General features: G+C 42.9%; 1 protein-coding gene across 1 annotated transcript; it reads right to left on the minus strand.

Annotated features, from left to right (window-relative positions):
• Nucleotides 1-2825: 2825 nt before the first annotated feature.
• On the minus strand, nucleotides 2826-14454 carry LOC120984482. Its single transcript, XM_040413386.1, has 7 exons — nucleotides 14385-14454; nucleotides 12516-12578; nucleotides 9513-9616; nucleotides 8854-9416; nucleotides 7369-7443; nucleotides 5885-5984; nucleotides 2826-3051 (listed from the first exon to the last, which is right to left on the minus strand). The coding sequence occupies exons 2-7, from the start codon at nucleotides 12561-12563 to the stop codon at nucleotides 2826-2828; spliced, it is 1116 nt and encodes a 371-aa protein (XP_040269320.1). The 5' UTR covers nucleotides 12564-12578; nucleotides 14385-14454.
• Between the last annotated feature and the right edge of the window lie 2333 nt (nucleotides 14455-16787).

Raw genomic sequence — 16787 nt, forward strand, 5'->3', positions numbered from 1 at the left:
CCTGCGAAGCCGGGTATATTTGTGGTAAGGCTGTAATATTATTTTGTGGATTACAGCAGGGCCAGTCAGTAATATAACTATAAGTATGTGTTCCAGGACCAGTAGTATACACTGTTCTTTTCCATGGTTACGGCCACCCTGCAATCCAGCAGTGGTGGACGTGCTTGCTCTGTCTGGTCGCTAGGACCATGGGAGCTCACATAGGGTAGTTCTTTTTTCTATTACAGCAAAGGAAACAATATGGACAATCACAATACATTAGTAAGTGCCTTGTATTAACTTTCTCTACATAATAAATAATTGTGGCCATATTAGACAGTTCTATGGCTGTGGTTTTTGTGTGCCAAAAAAGAACTGCCAAACAGTTTTGACCTTAAAGAGGACTTTTCATGGGTCCCGACATTATGAAATAAGTAGCAGAATATGTAGGGCATAGTCCATGGATGTAAGATCGCTTACTATTTTTTCTGGGCGCCACTCTGTTCGCCCGCTGTGCCCCTACATAACCTGCTACTTATTTAATAATGTCTGAACCCAGGTCCCTTTTTAACTGGAGTGCATAAAGCCCCACTCACAAGAGGCCAGCCTAACTGCTCACTTCCTGCCTGCAGTCCTCTCTGCCTGTAGGGAACCAACCCACATGTGCCCTCTCTGGTTCTCTATACCAGTGTGTACAGTCGTGGCCAAAAGTTTTGAGAATTACATAAATATTGGAAATTGGAAAAGTTGCTGCTTAAGTTTTTATAATAGCAATTTGCATATACTCCAGAATGTTATGAAGAGTGATCAGATGAATTGCATAGTCCTTCTTTGCCATGAAAATTAACTTAATCCCAAAAAAACCTTTCCACTGCATTTCATTGCTGTCATTAAAGGACCTGCTGAGATCATTTCAGTAATCGTCTTGTTAACTCAGGTGAGAATGTTGACGAGCACAAAGCTGGAGATCATTATGTCAGGCTGATTGGGTTAAAATGGCAGACTTGACATGTTAAAAGGAGGGTGATGCTTGAAATCATTGTTCTTCCATTGTTAACCATGGTGACCTGCAAAGAAACGCGTGCAGCCATCATTGCGTTGCATAAAAATGGCTTCACAGGCAAGGATATTGTGGCTACCAAGATTGCACCTCAATCAACAATTTATAGGATCATCAAGAACTTCAAGGAAAAAGGTTCAATTCTTGTTAAGAAGGCTTCAGGGCGTCCAAGAAAGTCCAGCAAGCGCCAGGATCGTCTCCTAAAGAGGATTCAGCTGCGGGATCAGAGTGCCACCAGTGCAGAGCTTGCTCAGGAATGGCAGCAGGCAGGTGTGAGCGCATCTGCACGCACAGTGAGGCGAAGACTTTTGGAAGATGGCCTGGTGTCAAGAAGAGCAGCAAAGAAGCCACTTCTCTCCAAAAAAAACATCAGGGACAGATTGATCTTCTGCAGAAAGTATGGTAAATGGACTGCTGAGGACTGGGGCAAAGTCATATTATCCGATGAAGCCTCTTTCCGATTGTTTGGGGCATCTGGAAAAAGGCTTGTCCGGAGAAGAAAAGGTGAGCGCTACCATCAGTCCTGTGTCATGCCAACAGTAAAGCATCCTGAGACCATTCATGTGTGGGGTTGCTTCTCATCCAAGGGAGTGGGCTCACTCACAATTTTTCCTAAAAACACAGCCATGAATAAAGAATGGTACCAAAACACCCTCCAACAGCAACTTCTTCCAACAATCCAACAACAGTTTGGTGAAGAACAATGCATTTTCCAGCACGATGGAGCACCGTGCCATAAGGCAAAAGTAATAACTAAGTGCATCGGGGACCAAAACGTTGACATTTTGGGTCCATGGCCTGGAAACTCCCCAGATCTTAATCCCATTGAGAACTTGTGGTCAATCCTCAAGATGCGGGTGGACAAACAAAAACCCACTAATTCTGACAAACTCCAAGAAGTGATTATGAAAGAATGGGTTGCTATCAGTCAGGAATTGGCCCAGCGGTTGATTGAGAGCATGCCCAGTCGAATTGCAGAGGTCCTGAAAAAGAAGGGCCAACATTGCAAATACTGACTCTTTGCATAAATGTCATGTAATTGTCGATAAAAGCCTTTGAAACGTATGAAGTGTGTGTAATTATATTTCACTACATCACAGAAACAACTGAAACAAAGATCTAAAAGCAGTTTAGCAGCAAACTTTGTGAAAACTAATATTTGTGTCATTCTCAAAACTTTTGGCCACGACTGTATTCCTAACTAGTCCATAGACAATGACTGCCTGTCTTGGGTTATTTAAGACACCTTCCTCTATGGGAGGATGCCTGAGCAATTGGTTCTCTAGTTTGCTAGTCCCTGCAAAGATATGTTGATTTACCATTCTGATTTCCAATGATGGACCTCTGTCTGCTTACTGGATTTGACCCTCTGCTGCCTGGCCTGACATATGCCTGACTCCTGTATTCACCCCTTGCTGCCTGTCATGACTTGCCAGTTTACTGGATTGTACGAAATCTGCCTCCCATGACCTCACCCTGCCCCCTTGGTGCAACACACCAGTGTCTCTGGACCCACCTGGGTAAGCTGTCAGTAAACAGAGACTACTTCAAGAGGTAGCAGCCTGGTGGTTCCCCTGCTGCATTGTCCATCTCTATGTATAGGAGATAACGTGTGAAGACCAGGGCGCTACTTAGATAACGCCTTAAGAAATAGTCCCAAGGCAAATATGTACAGTGACACAGTGGGTCCACACCTGCTCCATGGCCCCATTATATGATTTCAGCATATGTAGCCACACTAGACCATACATGTTCATTAGAACCCAGTATTCACATTGAGAGGATATTAAACCATTGCAGAACCATCAATGAGTGCATAATGGAGTTTGCGCAAAGAAGAATTTTCCCGTATGATGTCTGGGATATGTGGTTTTCCATTTGTCAGCACATGTACTGGAGGCTTACAGTGCTTCTTTTGCTTTATGAATGAATCTTTTTTAGTATTTTCATAGTACCGGAGGATAACTGGTTTACAGAATCCTTTCTCATGTAACTCTGATAACTGCTTGTTTCTGTGAAAAAAGTAAAGTAAGATCAGAACATGACCATACAACACAGAACTATGAAACAAGTCAAAGCTCAAGTCAGTTATAGCTTTCATAAATGAGGTTGACAAGGTTCATGAGAACAACATTATGTTTAATACTGCTCAGTTAGAGAGAGTCTATCTGTTGCTTCTTTCTTCTTTCTGCCCTCGCTGCGCTTAACTGCTCATTTTCTCCAGAATGAAGCAACAGATCGCTAAGTGAAAGGTATCATCATTTTCAGCCGAGCTTGCTCTACAAGGCCTGGATTATCAGTAAATTTCTTGGTGACAGACTCCCTTTAACTGAGGACTAAACAAGGTAATGTTTTTCTCAACTTTATCAACCTCAATATGGACCACTTACTTGTGCATTAGCATCAGCTTAAGGCCTCTTGCACCCAACCGTATGGCTTTTTCAGTATTTTGCAGTCCACAAAAAACATCCTCAAAAAATACGGATGACGTCCGCGTGCATTCCGTTTTTTGCGGAACGGAACAGCTGGCCCCTCATAGAACAGTACAATCCTTGTCTAATAGGACATGTTCTATCTTTGAACGGAACGCAAATATGGAAACAGAAGACATACAGAGTACCTTCTATTTTTTTTGCGGATCCATTGAAATGAATGGTTCCGTATACGGTCGGTATACAGAACGCAAAAAACTAAACGGAAAAAAAGGGTCCAAGGGTCCATTCACACATCCGTAGTGTATTGCGGATCCGCAAATTGCAATTGCGGACAAGAATAGAACATGTTCTATTTTTTTCGGGAGCCGCGGTCCGGAAGATCGGGACCACGCTCCGAAAATGCAGATGCGGACAGCACACTGTGTGCTGTCCGCATCTCTTCCGGCCCCATAGGGAATGAATGGGTCCGGATTCGTTCTGCAACGTTACGGAACGGATCCGGACCCATTCTACGGATGTGTAAATGAACCCTAACAGTGAATTTAAAGGGTATCTGTCAACTTAGGGATTGTTCACACGACCATGTCGTTTTTTGCGTTCCGCAAAACACGGATGCCGCCCATGTGCCTTCCGCAATTTGCGGAACAGAACAGGAGGACCATTATAGAGATGCCTATTCTTGTCCGCAAAACGGACAAGAATAGGACATGTCTCATAACATGGAGTGCTGTCCGCATCTTTTGCCGACCAATTGAAATGAATGGTTCCGTATACGGACCATATTCGGAATGCAAAAATGGCCCGTTTACGGAACACAAAAAACATTTGTGTGAACGAGCCCTTATGCATTGATAGATATCTATCTCACCTGGAAGATGTGAGCTGGTCTGTTCATTCTAATGTATGATCTGTGCCACTCATTGCGAGAAATCAGTCTTTTAATGTCATGCAAATTAACCCTTTAGTGCAAAGGTGGGATTGCCGTTGCACCTTATTGCACCATGAGGCTCTGCCCATTCTCTTTCAGGGCATGACCCCTACTTCTTTGACTGACGGGGTCAGACAGTGAAGACATACCCACGCCTGGCCCTGAAGTCTCCCAGCAGTGCGTTCAGCCAGGGGCGGACTGGGAACTTAAAGTGGCCCTGGGAAAAATACTAAAAGTGGCCCCATTTTGTAGTCGGGTCCAAATTGAGGGAAGGCAGGGCCAACAATACCATATTGTGGCACATTATACCAGCCCAACAGAGCCAAATACCACAGTCCATCACAAAATACTGCCAGCAGCACAAAAATACATCCCCAAAAACTTCCGATGGCCGGCCGCGAGGAGGGCTCAGGTTATCCCCTGGGCATCGGCCCATTGGGAAATTTCCCTGTAAGGTCTATGGCCAATGTGCCCCTGCGTTCAGTGCACGCACAGTACATGGATGGAGGTCGCCGGGCAGATTTCTGGGGGCACAGATCGCGATGGGAACAAGAGCACTAGAATGTACTGACCAGCGCACATCACCTATGTCAGATGGATATATATCGGAGTATGAGCTGACAGATTCCCTTTAATGGCTCATGCACATGGCCATAGCTGTTTATACGGTCCCAAATTGCAGATCCGCAAAACACGGATACCGGCCGAGATCCTGCCACTTTTTTTTTTTACTCCTTCAGAAATGTCCTATCCTTGTCCGCAAAACGGACAACAATAGGAAATGTTCTATTTTTTTGCGGTGCTGCGGAGTGGACTTATGAATGCAGACAGCACATGGCTGTGCTGTCTGCATCTTTTTGGCCCCATTGAGATGGGTCTGCATCTAATCCACAAAAAATGTAGATCGGATGCGGACCAAAACCACGGTCGTGTGCATGAGCCCTAACAGGGAATTTCCTGGTGACAGACTCCATGCAGCTCACAGGACACATCCAAGGACCCGCATCATTTTTTCGGGTGATACCAAGTAAATGGGTTGTGTTCATTCCTTGTATCCAGGGGCGTAGCTATAGGGGGTGCAGAGGTAGCTGTCGCTACCGGGCCCAGGAGCCTGAGGGGGCCCAAAGACCCTTGTGGTGCATAAGAAGACACCAGTATTATAGAAAGTGCATGCTAGTCAAGTTACACCTCTGGCTCAAGGGGGTGCGTTTCAATTTTTGCCTCGGGCAGCATGAAGGCTATGTGCTTCCTGCCCCAGGCCACAAAGCACTGTGAGAAGGGGGGCCCCAAGCTGAACTCTTGCACCAGGGCCCATGAGCCATTAGCTACGCCCCTGCTTGTATCTCAACCTTTAAAACCACAAGAGTGGTCTACTAAGACTCTATTAAACATGTTACCACTAAATTCATACATGAAAGGTCCTTCTAAGCTGCCATCATTTCTCTATAACACCCATATCATTTATTATATGATAGGCCTTACATTTGGATCTGTGCAAGCTGCAGTCTCTCTAGGGCCCAGGAAATCAATCTTTTCCACTCCATATCCTCAGATTTGGATTCATTTGTTTGTGAAACCCATCCTGAATCAGACATGAAAAACTGATGTTTAATGAACAAGTGGAGCTATTACAAAGAATAGTAGTTGCACCTAAAACCACCTTGGACTCAACTGGAAAATGGATTATAGAAGGAAATGACAGAAAGCCTTGGGCTACGATGAGGACTCTTTTTCGTGATTTACTATAGTTGTAGTAATCATAACCATTAATTGTGAATTGTGGATAAACTGCATAACATACACATATATGGAGCTCTCCTGCATTTCCACCATGTCAAAGTTCTTGAATGTTGCATCGTCATAGGGTGCACTGTGTATATTATACATGGTTCATGGTCATGATGTGTTCTGGATTTTGCAGAAAAAGTGCAAGTACTGATAAGACTGTTAATATGTCTGAAAAGAACAGAAAGTACTTATGCATTTTAAAGGGGTTTTCTCACAAAGGCAAAGGGGGTCATTTATATTAGGCATATTCCGGGAGCAGATTGAGGTTCAGAGGTTCTTGTGCAACAATCTGCAACTTTTTCCCACTCATGCCAGGTCTAAAAAAGTGGGCATGGCGTGGAAGAGGACGGGTCGGCAGGCCCCTCTCATTTCATTTTCTTTGCCTGTTTTAGGCATAGAAAATGGTCTAAATGTAAAACAGCTAAGAAGCTGTCTTACATTTAGAAGTGTCCGGCGCCTCTACATAACTTCGGCAGATCCACCACCAGCGCAGGGCCTTATTAAGACCGGAATCTAAAACGCCGGTCTTAATAAATGTACTCTTTGTATAAGGGAGACAGAGTTCTGGTACCTAGAGGGATGTCCTGAGCGCAGAATCCGCTCTGTGAAGCTCATATTCCCCAACAGGACATATGGACGGTTGTTTCTGTCATGAGACAACCTCTTTAACATGTGGGTGCAATGCCAGACTTAGACAATACATCACCATTTCATTTGAGAATACTATGGCTTATCACTAAATGGTCAAAATCTACATTTACTCTATAACAGTTTGGGTGACCTTCAAAGTATTCTACTTGTATGATCATATTATTCTTATTATCATTATTATTATCATCATCAAGAACTATACAGGCAGGGGCGGACTGGGAACTTAAAGTGGCCCTGGAAAAAATACTAAAAGTGGCCCCATTTTGTAGTCGGGTCCAAATTGATGGAAGGCAGGGCCAACACAAGTAGCCAGCTATACCATATTGTGGCACATTATTCCACCCCAACAGAGCCAAATACCACCGTCCATCACAAAATACTGCCAGCAGCACAAAATACATTCCCAAAAACTTCCACTGGCCAGCCGTGAGGAGGGTCCAGGCGGCCCCCTAGGACATCGGCGCACCGGGAAATTTCCCTGTAAGGTCTATGGCCAATCCGCCCCTGCATACAGGATTAATGTCTACCTTTGTCTTCACATACTCTAGATGACATTGAGAAACTGATGGTAACTGGTAAATGGGCTGCAAAGTTCTGAGGGGCTAGACAAAGAGAAAAAAGCAAATTATCATTCTAAAAGCGGGTACAAATGAGCATTATATGAAAAGCAATTAAACATATTGCTCGGAAATTAAAGCATTCTTATAAATATGAAGATAAAAGACCTATTCATAGAGTCAGATTAGATGCCCAGGAGTCTTGGATAACTGGATTATAACCCATTTGACAGCTCTAATCGTGATGAAATTGGTTGTAACCCTGCTTCCCAGAGACAGGTTAAACTAAAGAAGGGCTGTTACAATTTTGACAACTAGACAAGAGAACAAGAGACTCTTAAGGAGACTGGCGATTTAAAGGGAATCTGTCACTCTGCTACAGTAGTGCATGAGTAGTACCGCAGATATGGAGTTTTCTGTTTTCCTACTAACCCCCCTCCCCGTTCCACCACTATCAGCACTTAGACCTGTACTGAGTCCTCTCCATTATGTTAGAACAGCTCAGCAGTCCTGACCATGTATTTCAGTGCAGCTTTGACTACTGACAGCGTCCCCAGGGGCAGTAGAAAAAAAAAAAATTGTGATATGGACTCCATATCTGCAGTACTACAGTAAATAATAACCAAACATCGGGGTGACAGATTCCCTTTAAACCAACCCATTTTAATCTCCCTAGTACAGCATACTGAGCTAATAGAATGGGTTCCCATTGTTAGGCAGAGCCAAGAGCCATGCTAGAAAACCACAGGTGTCCACTGAAATCAGTGGATGACCACAAATATTAGTGCATATTCAGCTGTGCTGCCTGTGGTAGAAACATAATGGGATTAGGATCCTTTTACACAGGCTGAAATTGGAACCATTATTGGGGACAATTGTTCATATGAGGGCTCATTCCTCATAATTGTCCTGTGTAAAGGTGTTGCTGATGAATGAGCAAATGCTTGACTGTCAGGTGATCACATTTGTATGCAACAAAATTGTTTTTTGCCATCAGTGCATCACACTGTATAAATTGGGATGTGCTACTGACAATCAAGGAATCTGTATTAGCGTAGTAGCGATCATTCATCCCCATACAGAGGAGATGATTGCTGTATATAAATGCAGCTTTACTGCAGTTAAACAATTAAGCAATAACCATGAATAAACAGTTCGTTTTTGATCCTTGACCTGTGCATTGCCCTATGTAAATGGGTCCTTAGGGTCCTTTTACATAGGCAAATTGCCTACAAGTGCCAATCAACATTATCGCCACTCACTGACCTGCATTGATTTTATATTAATGCAGAGTTTTTGTGTAAATACAGTAGTTTGTGTGATCATTCCTTCTTAGTTTCACTCTGGGACACAACCGTTACTTTTTGTTACATCAGACAACTCCCTAAACATGTAGATTCCATACAAAATGAAACATTGGTGTGATCCACTAGTACTGACAGGTGATACACGTACATTTGTTTCCTGCAGGCTTCATGTGGCTAAGTTCTTGTCCCGCTTTATCCTTGCTGCCCTCCAGTAGTGTAGTGTTGGCTTTATTTTTATTATTCTTGATATTGTCTCCACTCTCCAGGTTGGCAGGGGTTTTGTACTCACTCTCCTCTGCAGCTGATTGTTCACTTGTGTCTACTGTCTTCTTGGACGTCAGTGATTGCCACTGCTTTTTTGGGTAAACTGCTCCTTCAATAAGCTCCTTCCAACTATAGTTCAGCACATTCACCACACCTTGAGGGAAAACAATCTCATACCGTGAGAAGAAACGCAATAGCTTCCCAAGCTCATAAAGCAAAGTTGGAGCAACATATTTATAGTCTTCAAATGGGTTCATGAACTGGTCCTCATCATGGACGCCCTGACTGAGCTTCTGGTTATGGATGTCTCCCCCATTCTTGACAAAGCTAGGTGCGCCAATCTCCGGTAGCACGGTATACTTCTCTTTATGCTGCTTCTCTTCTTTAGGTGATATCACATGCTTCTTTTCAGCTTGAGCAGAAATCCCTTTTTTATTTTTGTTCAGGCTGGTGTAAAACACAAAAAAATCTCAGATATCTGGTGTGCCTAGAGGGGTGCTAGGCAGTTATGAGAACTACAGAAAGGTAAGAATTTTACTATACCTGTTAATGAAGCTTGCAAGACGTGGATTGATGTTCAGGTACTTCATATCTGACGGTAATTCCTCTGGCACTTTCTTCATTCTTTTAATTGTCTTTGTTTTCAACTGGAATACAACTCAAGCATTTGAAGATGACAGCCATATATCACTAATACATAATACCACATCATCTAAATGGCTTGTGTCACAAAACATATTCTTCATTTTTCAAACCAGCACCTGGATCAGAAAATTTTTCTATGGCCTATTGCACACGACTGTATGGATTTTTCAGTATTTTGCGGTCCACAAAAAACGGATCCATCAAAAATACGGATGACGTCCGTGTGCATTCCGGAACGGAACAGCTGGCACCTGATAGGACAGTACTATCCTTGTCCGTTATGCAGACAATAATAGGACATGTTCTATCTTTGAACGGAAATACGGAAACAGAATGCATATGGAGTACATTCAGTTTTTTTTGCGGACCCATTGAAATGAATGGTACCGTATACGGAACGTAAACGGAAATAAAAACGGTTGTGTGCATGAGGCCTAATTTTATTGATTCACAGTTCTAAATTCCTAGCACACACAGATTAAGGCAAATTGACATCATAGAGCCACTGCAGAGGACATGCTTGGTTTGCCACAGCTGCCTTCACCACTAGGGGTACATTGGGCTTTTACTCCCATACTCATTTATTATTAGACTTTATTCTGCACTTGATTTTAGTCCCACTAGGGGAGTTGAAGCTAAGATTTGTTGATTGCACATATAATGCTTTGGAATATTTAGTATAGTAAAACATTAGTGCATATCAGTGTTAGGTGCTAAACCAATTAAAGGGGTTGTTCCACGAAAAATATTCGACAGTTTTCAAACCAGCACCTGGATCTGAATACATTTATAATTGTGTGTAATTAAATGTTTTGCATAACCACTGAGTTATTCAATAAAATGTATCTGTATAGCGCCACCTGAGGTTTGTTCTTTTTCTTATTTCTTTGTCCAGCTCACTGAGATGGCCACACATGCTCAGTTTCATCCTTCCTCTGCCTCCTGAACTGTGATAGGGAGAGCTGAGACACGCCCCCTGAGCTGCAGCAGAAAAGACACTGATGACCTTAGGATAGGTCATCAATATCAGGCCAATGGGGGTCTAACTCCTGACACCCCCCAATCAGCTGTTTGAAAAGGCCACAGCTGTACATTGCATAGTGGCTTTGCTTGGTATTGCAGCCCAGACCCATTCACTTGAAAGGGACTGAGCTGCATATAGGCCATGTGACCAATGAACTTGACTTACTGGCCTAGGAGAAGGCCGCGGCCCCCAATGGAGCATTGCAGCCTCTTCAAACATCTGATCTGGATAGACTGGAGGCTTGGGCAGAGAAGTGGCAGATGAGGTTTAACACTGACAAATGTAAGGTTATGCACATGGGAAGGAATTATGCAAGTCACCCGTACATACTAAATGGTAAAACACTCGGTAACACTGACATGAAAAAGGATCTGGGAATTTTAATAAACAGCAAACTAAGCTGCAAAAACCAGTGTCAGGCAGCTGCTGCCAAGGCCAATAAGATAATGGGTTGCATCAAAAGGGGCATAGATGCCTGTGATGAGAACATATTCCTACCACTTTACAAATCATTAGTCAGACCACACATGGAGTACTGTGTACAGTTCTGGGCTCCTGTGAACAAGGCAGACATAGCAGAGCTGGAGAGGGTTCAGAGCAGGGCAACTAAAGTAATAACTGGAATGGGGCAACTACAGTACCCTGAAAGATTATCAAAATTAGGGTTATTCACTTTAGAAAAAAAGACGACTGAGGGGAGATCTAATAACTATGTATAAATATATCAGGGGTCAGTACAGAGATCTATCCCATCATCTATATTTCCCCAGGACTGTGACGAGGGGACATCCTCTGCGTCTGGAGGAAAGAAGGTTTGTACACAAACATAGAAAAGGATTCTTTACGGTAAGAGCAGTGAGACTATGGAACTCTCTGCCTGAGGAGGTGGTGATGGTGAGTACAATAAAGGAATTCAAGAGGGGCCTGGATGTATTTCTGGAGTGTAATAATATTACAGGCTATAGCTACTAGAGAGGGGTCGTTGATCGAGGGAGCTATTCAGATTGGAATCGCGAAGGAATTTTTTATTCCCCTAAAGTGAGGAAAATTGGCTTCTACCTCACAGTTTTTTTTTTTGCCTTCCTCTGGATCAACTTGCAGGGTAACAGGCCGAACTGGATGGACAAATGTCTTTTTTCGGCCTTATGTACTTATGTACTATGTTACTATGTTACTATGATCATTGGGAGTGCTGGGAGTCAGACCCCCACCAATCAGTTATCGATGACCTATACTTTACTACCGGAAAACCCCTAAAATTTTAGTCTTATTTATCATTTTTACATCTGGGTATGGAAATGTGTCTTTACTGTTATGATATAATGCGTGTATTAGTATAATATGACAAAAAAAAAAAATCATGAGATCATGTAGGTTTGCAAACTTTGAAAGTTTGGAATCCAGCAGTGTGAAATGAAGGGCTATATCATAAACTCCTAAACAATCCATTTTGGCTATACAGTAAATAAAGGAAGAAATATCTGACATTTAAGTGCATCATTTTCTCATAGGATGAGATAATCCCTCTAAATCCTTGTATCAAATACTGCTGACATTGCTGGTAAATGCAGTTAAACACCCCCACTATTTCTGATCAAACAGGTCCTGGCAATTCCAGTTAAGTGGTTAGGTAAATCCTAGGAGCCTTTGTCCTAACATGCTTTCTTAGACCCAGTCACAATGTATATGTTATCATTTCACATATTTGTTAATCTGGTTCAAAGGGGCTAGCTTCACAATATTGATGGCCTATCCTCAGTGCAATTAACTATTGGCCTCTCCCTCCAACTCAGCCAATGTGAAATACATTTTAGGTATTTTTAAACCGGATGAGGACACAAGGAACTGATATATAGGCAGGTGTGCATGAAACGTACCTGGTCGTAGAAATACAGAGGTCCTGTTTTCAGCATCATGGATGACATTAGATCTACGGCACACTAGAAAAGATGTGAAACATTTCATCTTTTTAATGACATGATCCCTAAAAGATTCATAAAATGCGTATTGGCCTGCTACTGCCTAGGTCGAAATTAAAGATTGGAGGGAGACGTTATGCATGCGCAGTATGCATTAGTATTAATATTAAAACTGTGAATTGCAATTACAATTCTGCATTCCTCAACACTAAAATCTCCATCATTTCTTGTTGGCTCAAAGGTCCAGATTTATCATTAGTTAGGTGGTGTAGACATCTACACATGGAGTCTTTAAACGCACCAGAGTCATCACAGTGGATCAGTTTGTATGATAAATCTGGCACATCTATAGATCGCCTGTGTATTTTTTTCAGGATTACAATATTGATGACCAATCCTCAGGATAAGTCATCAATGTTGTATCTATTTAAATGGACAGATGATCGGGCCAATTATTGTGAACGAACAGTTTTATGAATGCTCTTTCCAAATAATTGCCCAGTGCAAATGTCCTGTTGATCACCAAACAAATGGTGTTTATGTGGCACATAAAATTATTGCTCATTGCCCTGTATAAATGGATATGCTGACACCAAACAATGAATCTGTATGGGGATCAATGATCGCAGTAATGACTTTACATCCCCATACACTGGGGCGGATTGCCCATAGACCCTACAGGGAAATCTCCCGGTGGGCCGATGCCCCAGGGGGCCACCCAAGTCCCTTCTCTGCCGCTGACCGGGTACATAATGAGCTATCAGAGGTAATTAATGCTGTTAGAATCAGGTACCCATGTATCCAGCCAGCAACCGCACATGTCCTCCTATATTCAACTGCTGTGGCCGCATCTCACCTCCTAAGCCCCCTGCTCCATAGACAACTGGAGGAGGAGGACAGAAGATGGTAGCTATTGATGGTCACCACAGAGGGAAAGCTTTTGGGGCAGTATATTGTGCTACACTGTGTTATTTGGTTGTGCTAGGATGGTATATTGTGCTATGGTAGTAGTGACCCTACCTACTTGTGTTGCCCGCCTTCTGTTAATCTGGACCTGCCTACAACACGGTGCCACTTTAAGTTCCCAGACAGCCCCTGCCCATACAGAAGGGATGATTACTGTATGTGAATGCAACTTTAAAGAGTGGGCAATGACTGAGAACCAACGATTTTTTCTCCAATTATCGCCCTGTGTATCAGCCCATGTAAATGAGCCCTAAGGATGCGTTAATCATCAAGCTTGTTGGCTGTTTCCAATAGATGCTACCAGATTTATGAATATGTCACTGGCTAAAATAAAGGAACTCGAAATCAGTGAGAAATAAGTAAAGCGATGAATTTACAAAGTTACTCAGCTTTTATGGTCATATTTATACAGTATATAATGTATTATGAAACGGGGTTACAAAGTGACATTCATATGTTTGTTTCTCAAGTAGAGGACATGGCAATACTACATAGTCATCAGTTTTACTACATCTCTGATCTGCTAAACCTGAAGAATGCAGGGAATATGTTATAGGATCAAGGAGTGAAGCAAGAAGAGATGTCAACCACAAACAAAATAGATCAAAGTTACAGCCATGTTTGAGCCTGGAACCGGAGAGGCGACCACACGTGAAGTATTCTGTTATAGGTATTAGCAACTCTCATAACTATGGCTGAACCATAAATGCGGCTGTAAGCAAACATACTATATGCATATATATATAGAAAGGCATTTTATACACTACAATGCAAACACAGAATGCTTCTTGAAGTTCCCCATACTACTTTCCTATACTATCCATGAAGCTTAGCAAACATGACCAGATGGATATGACTTACCCTGAGAAGATCTTAGAAGGTTCAGGGTATGAGCAGTAATGGGTGTGTGGTAGCAGGACAGCATTTGCTCTCACACGGTGCTTGTCCTGCAGAGTTTGAAGGCTGGTTGCTTGGTTACATACACAATCAAGCTGGTTGTGGATTGAGTTACTACATTACCTACTGGTTTTTGTGTTTGTGCCTGGTCTCAGATCTCACAGGCTTTCTTCCTGGAGAATAAAAGGAACACTTCTGTGAATAAAACTGATCTTGAGTTCATGGGAATATGATAAGACTGTATAAAATATATGTATATGGCTATACAAAGTGCCAGCAGCATGCCCCCGTAAGGAGCTTCCAAATGAGCTACTTATACAATGCACCTCTATCATACATAGTACCAGCCACATGCCCCACCATAAATGCAGGCGCAGCCCCCCAGAATAGGGAACTTGCAAAATTGTTTCTTGTTATTTGGTTCTATGTAATATTCTGATGTATTGTACACAAATAGTTTTTTATGGATAGGTCAGGATTAACAATCCTGACTCTTCCCTTGTAGGAAGCTAAGAGATGGTCCTAGGACCGCCCCTAGTTTTAGTGTGTGAAGCTAGGGTCAGCTGAGAAAGAGAGAGGAGCTGCATGTGCTCACTCCTTGGATGAACTAGTCCCAGAGAACCACTATCTCTGAGATATCTGTATCAATAAAGCCATCTCTACTTTACAGCACTCCAGAGTGAGAAAAGGAAGAACTAGAAGGCCCAGAACACATGGCCGAGCATCGGGGTCAGTCAGTAAGGTATTCACTGTTTAAGGCCTTATTCAGACAGTCAGTAATTGGTCAGTGATTTTCATTAGTGATTGTGTAGTGTCCCACTAGATAGGCGTGGGCACTACACAAGGGTCAATTGGTGTGCGTGTACTCCTACTCACAAGGAACAGAAATGTTATGTTTAACTATGCATTTAATGTATTTTCTAATGTGTTTTTATGTGCAATGTTCCCCTGTGTAAATGCTTAGCAGGCCTAGTTAGGGTGTAGTTAGACATCCTAGACACTAGAGGAAGATAGGGAGCCCCTAGTATAAATGTCCAGGCCCAGACAGGGAGAGGTAGTTCAGAGTCAGGAGTCTGTGGAGACAGAAGTAAGAAGGCACCAGCCAGAGATATGATGAGGGCCTCCTCCTGACATGCAGCTTGATAGCCCTGGCTGCTAGCTATGACCAGGAGGCTAGTGAAGAACCCTAGCCTACCTGAAGATCAAGAGAGCCTTAGTTAGCTCAGAAGTCACCCCAGTAGCAGGACAGAACCTCCTGGGAGAAACCTGCAGTCATTCTCAAGCCAAGTAAGGATATTTCCAGCCAAGATAAGTACACTAATAGGCAGAGGAACTATAAAGCAAAGCAAGGATTAATACGGGAGGAAGATATATATTTACCAAGGATTTAAGCCAGCATTTAGGCATCCGGGCCTTGGGATTGAAACCAGACAGGAGTTCTAAAAGAACAGTGTACACTATTTCCGAGGAAAGGTACAACCTGATTCTGAGTGTGTTGTGGATTTACCCTGTGAGTATCTTGCATGATCAATACCTGCCATCTTGTGAAATAAGCCTGCTTATGAAGCTTGTGATGTAAAGGACTGCATTACTATCTTGATGTACAAAGTTGGACTGTTAAGTAAAGCAATGTTTGGTTCACTATACCACCTGTGTACCTCACTTATTACTACTATAAATCGGTGTGCCACCATTACAGGCACTGGCGTCACGAATCCAAAACGGACCTTGCCCCAGGCACTCAAAATACCTGTAACATCCAGGGCACCTCAACCACCATCAGGCCTGGTCCCTACATACAGAGTGTGCCCCAGAGGAACATGTGTCTACCTCTCCTTCACTGCCGCATGCCTGCCCAGGGTTCTCCTCCAATACAGTGAGCAACCCTCGATTGCCCATAACCGTGACCTCACTTCGCTATACCCTGCAGGTCTGGCGTGCTGCAATTGTGAGCTAAAACCAAGTACGGGTCAAAACCACAGACCAGGGGCAAATCTTTCCATTATACCTTATATCTGTGAGCCAAAACCTCCTGGTTTTGGCTCACACTCACTGATGGAAGTCACTGACCAAACACTGACAATGTGAAAGCAGCCTAAGGCCGATAAAGACTTTACTGCAGAGAGAGGAACATTGCTAATACACTATTCTACACTTTGACATGGTTTGGCCAACCTCATCTTAATCATGTACCCCCCAAGTTTAGCAAGAACCATACTACCAGCTTTAGATTCTGCAGAGAGAGATAGTATATAGGGAAGGAGTACTACAATCCCATCATTGTTTATATCCATAAATTGCTATTAGGGAAGACTTGCACTGTGAATTGTTTGGAACTGAGTTTTGGTATTGTTGGATGTACTACAA

This window comes from Bufo bufo, chromosome 1 (genome assembly GCF_905171765.1).
Source record: "Bufo bufo chromosome 1, aBufBuf1.1, whole genome shotgun sequence".
In the NCBI taxonomy this organism is placed as follows: Eukaryota; Metazoa; Chordata; class Amphibia; order Anura; family Bufonidae; genus Bufo; species Bufo bufo.

Bases quoted from the DNA above. Each gene is read 5' to 3' on its own strand.
- LOC120984482 (XM_040413386.1), bottom strand. From the start codon at position 12,563: ATGTCATCCATGATGCTGAAAACAGGACCTCTGTATTTCTACGACCAG. The intron at 9,617-12,515 runs GTACGTTTCATG...GTTGTATTCCAG, and splicing joins CTCTGTATTTCTACGACCAG to TTGAAAACAAAGACAATTAA. The intron at 3,052-5,884 runs GTAAGGCCTATC...CTTTTTTCACAG, and splicing joins CAGCTTGCACAGATCCAAAT to AAACAAGCAGTTATCAGAGT.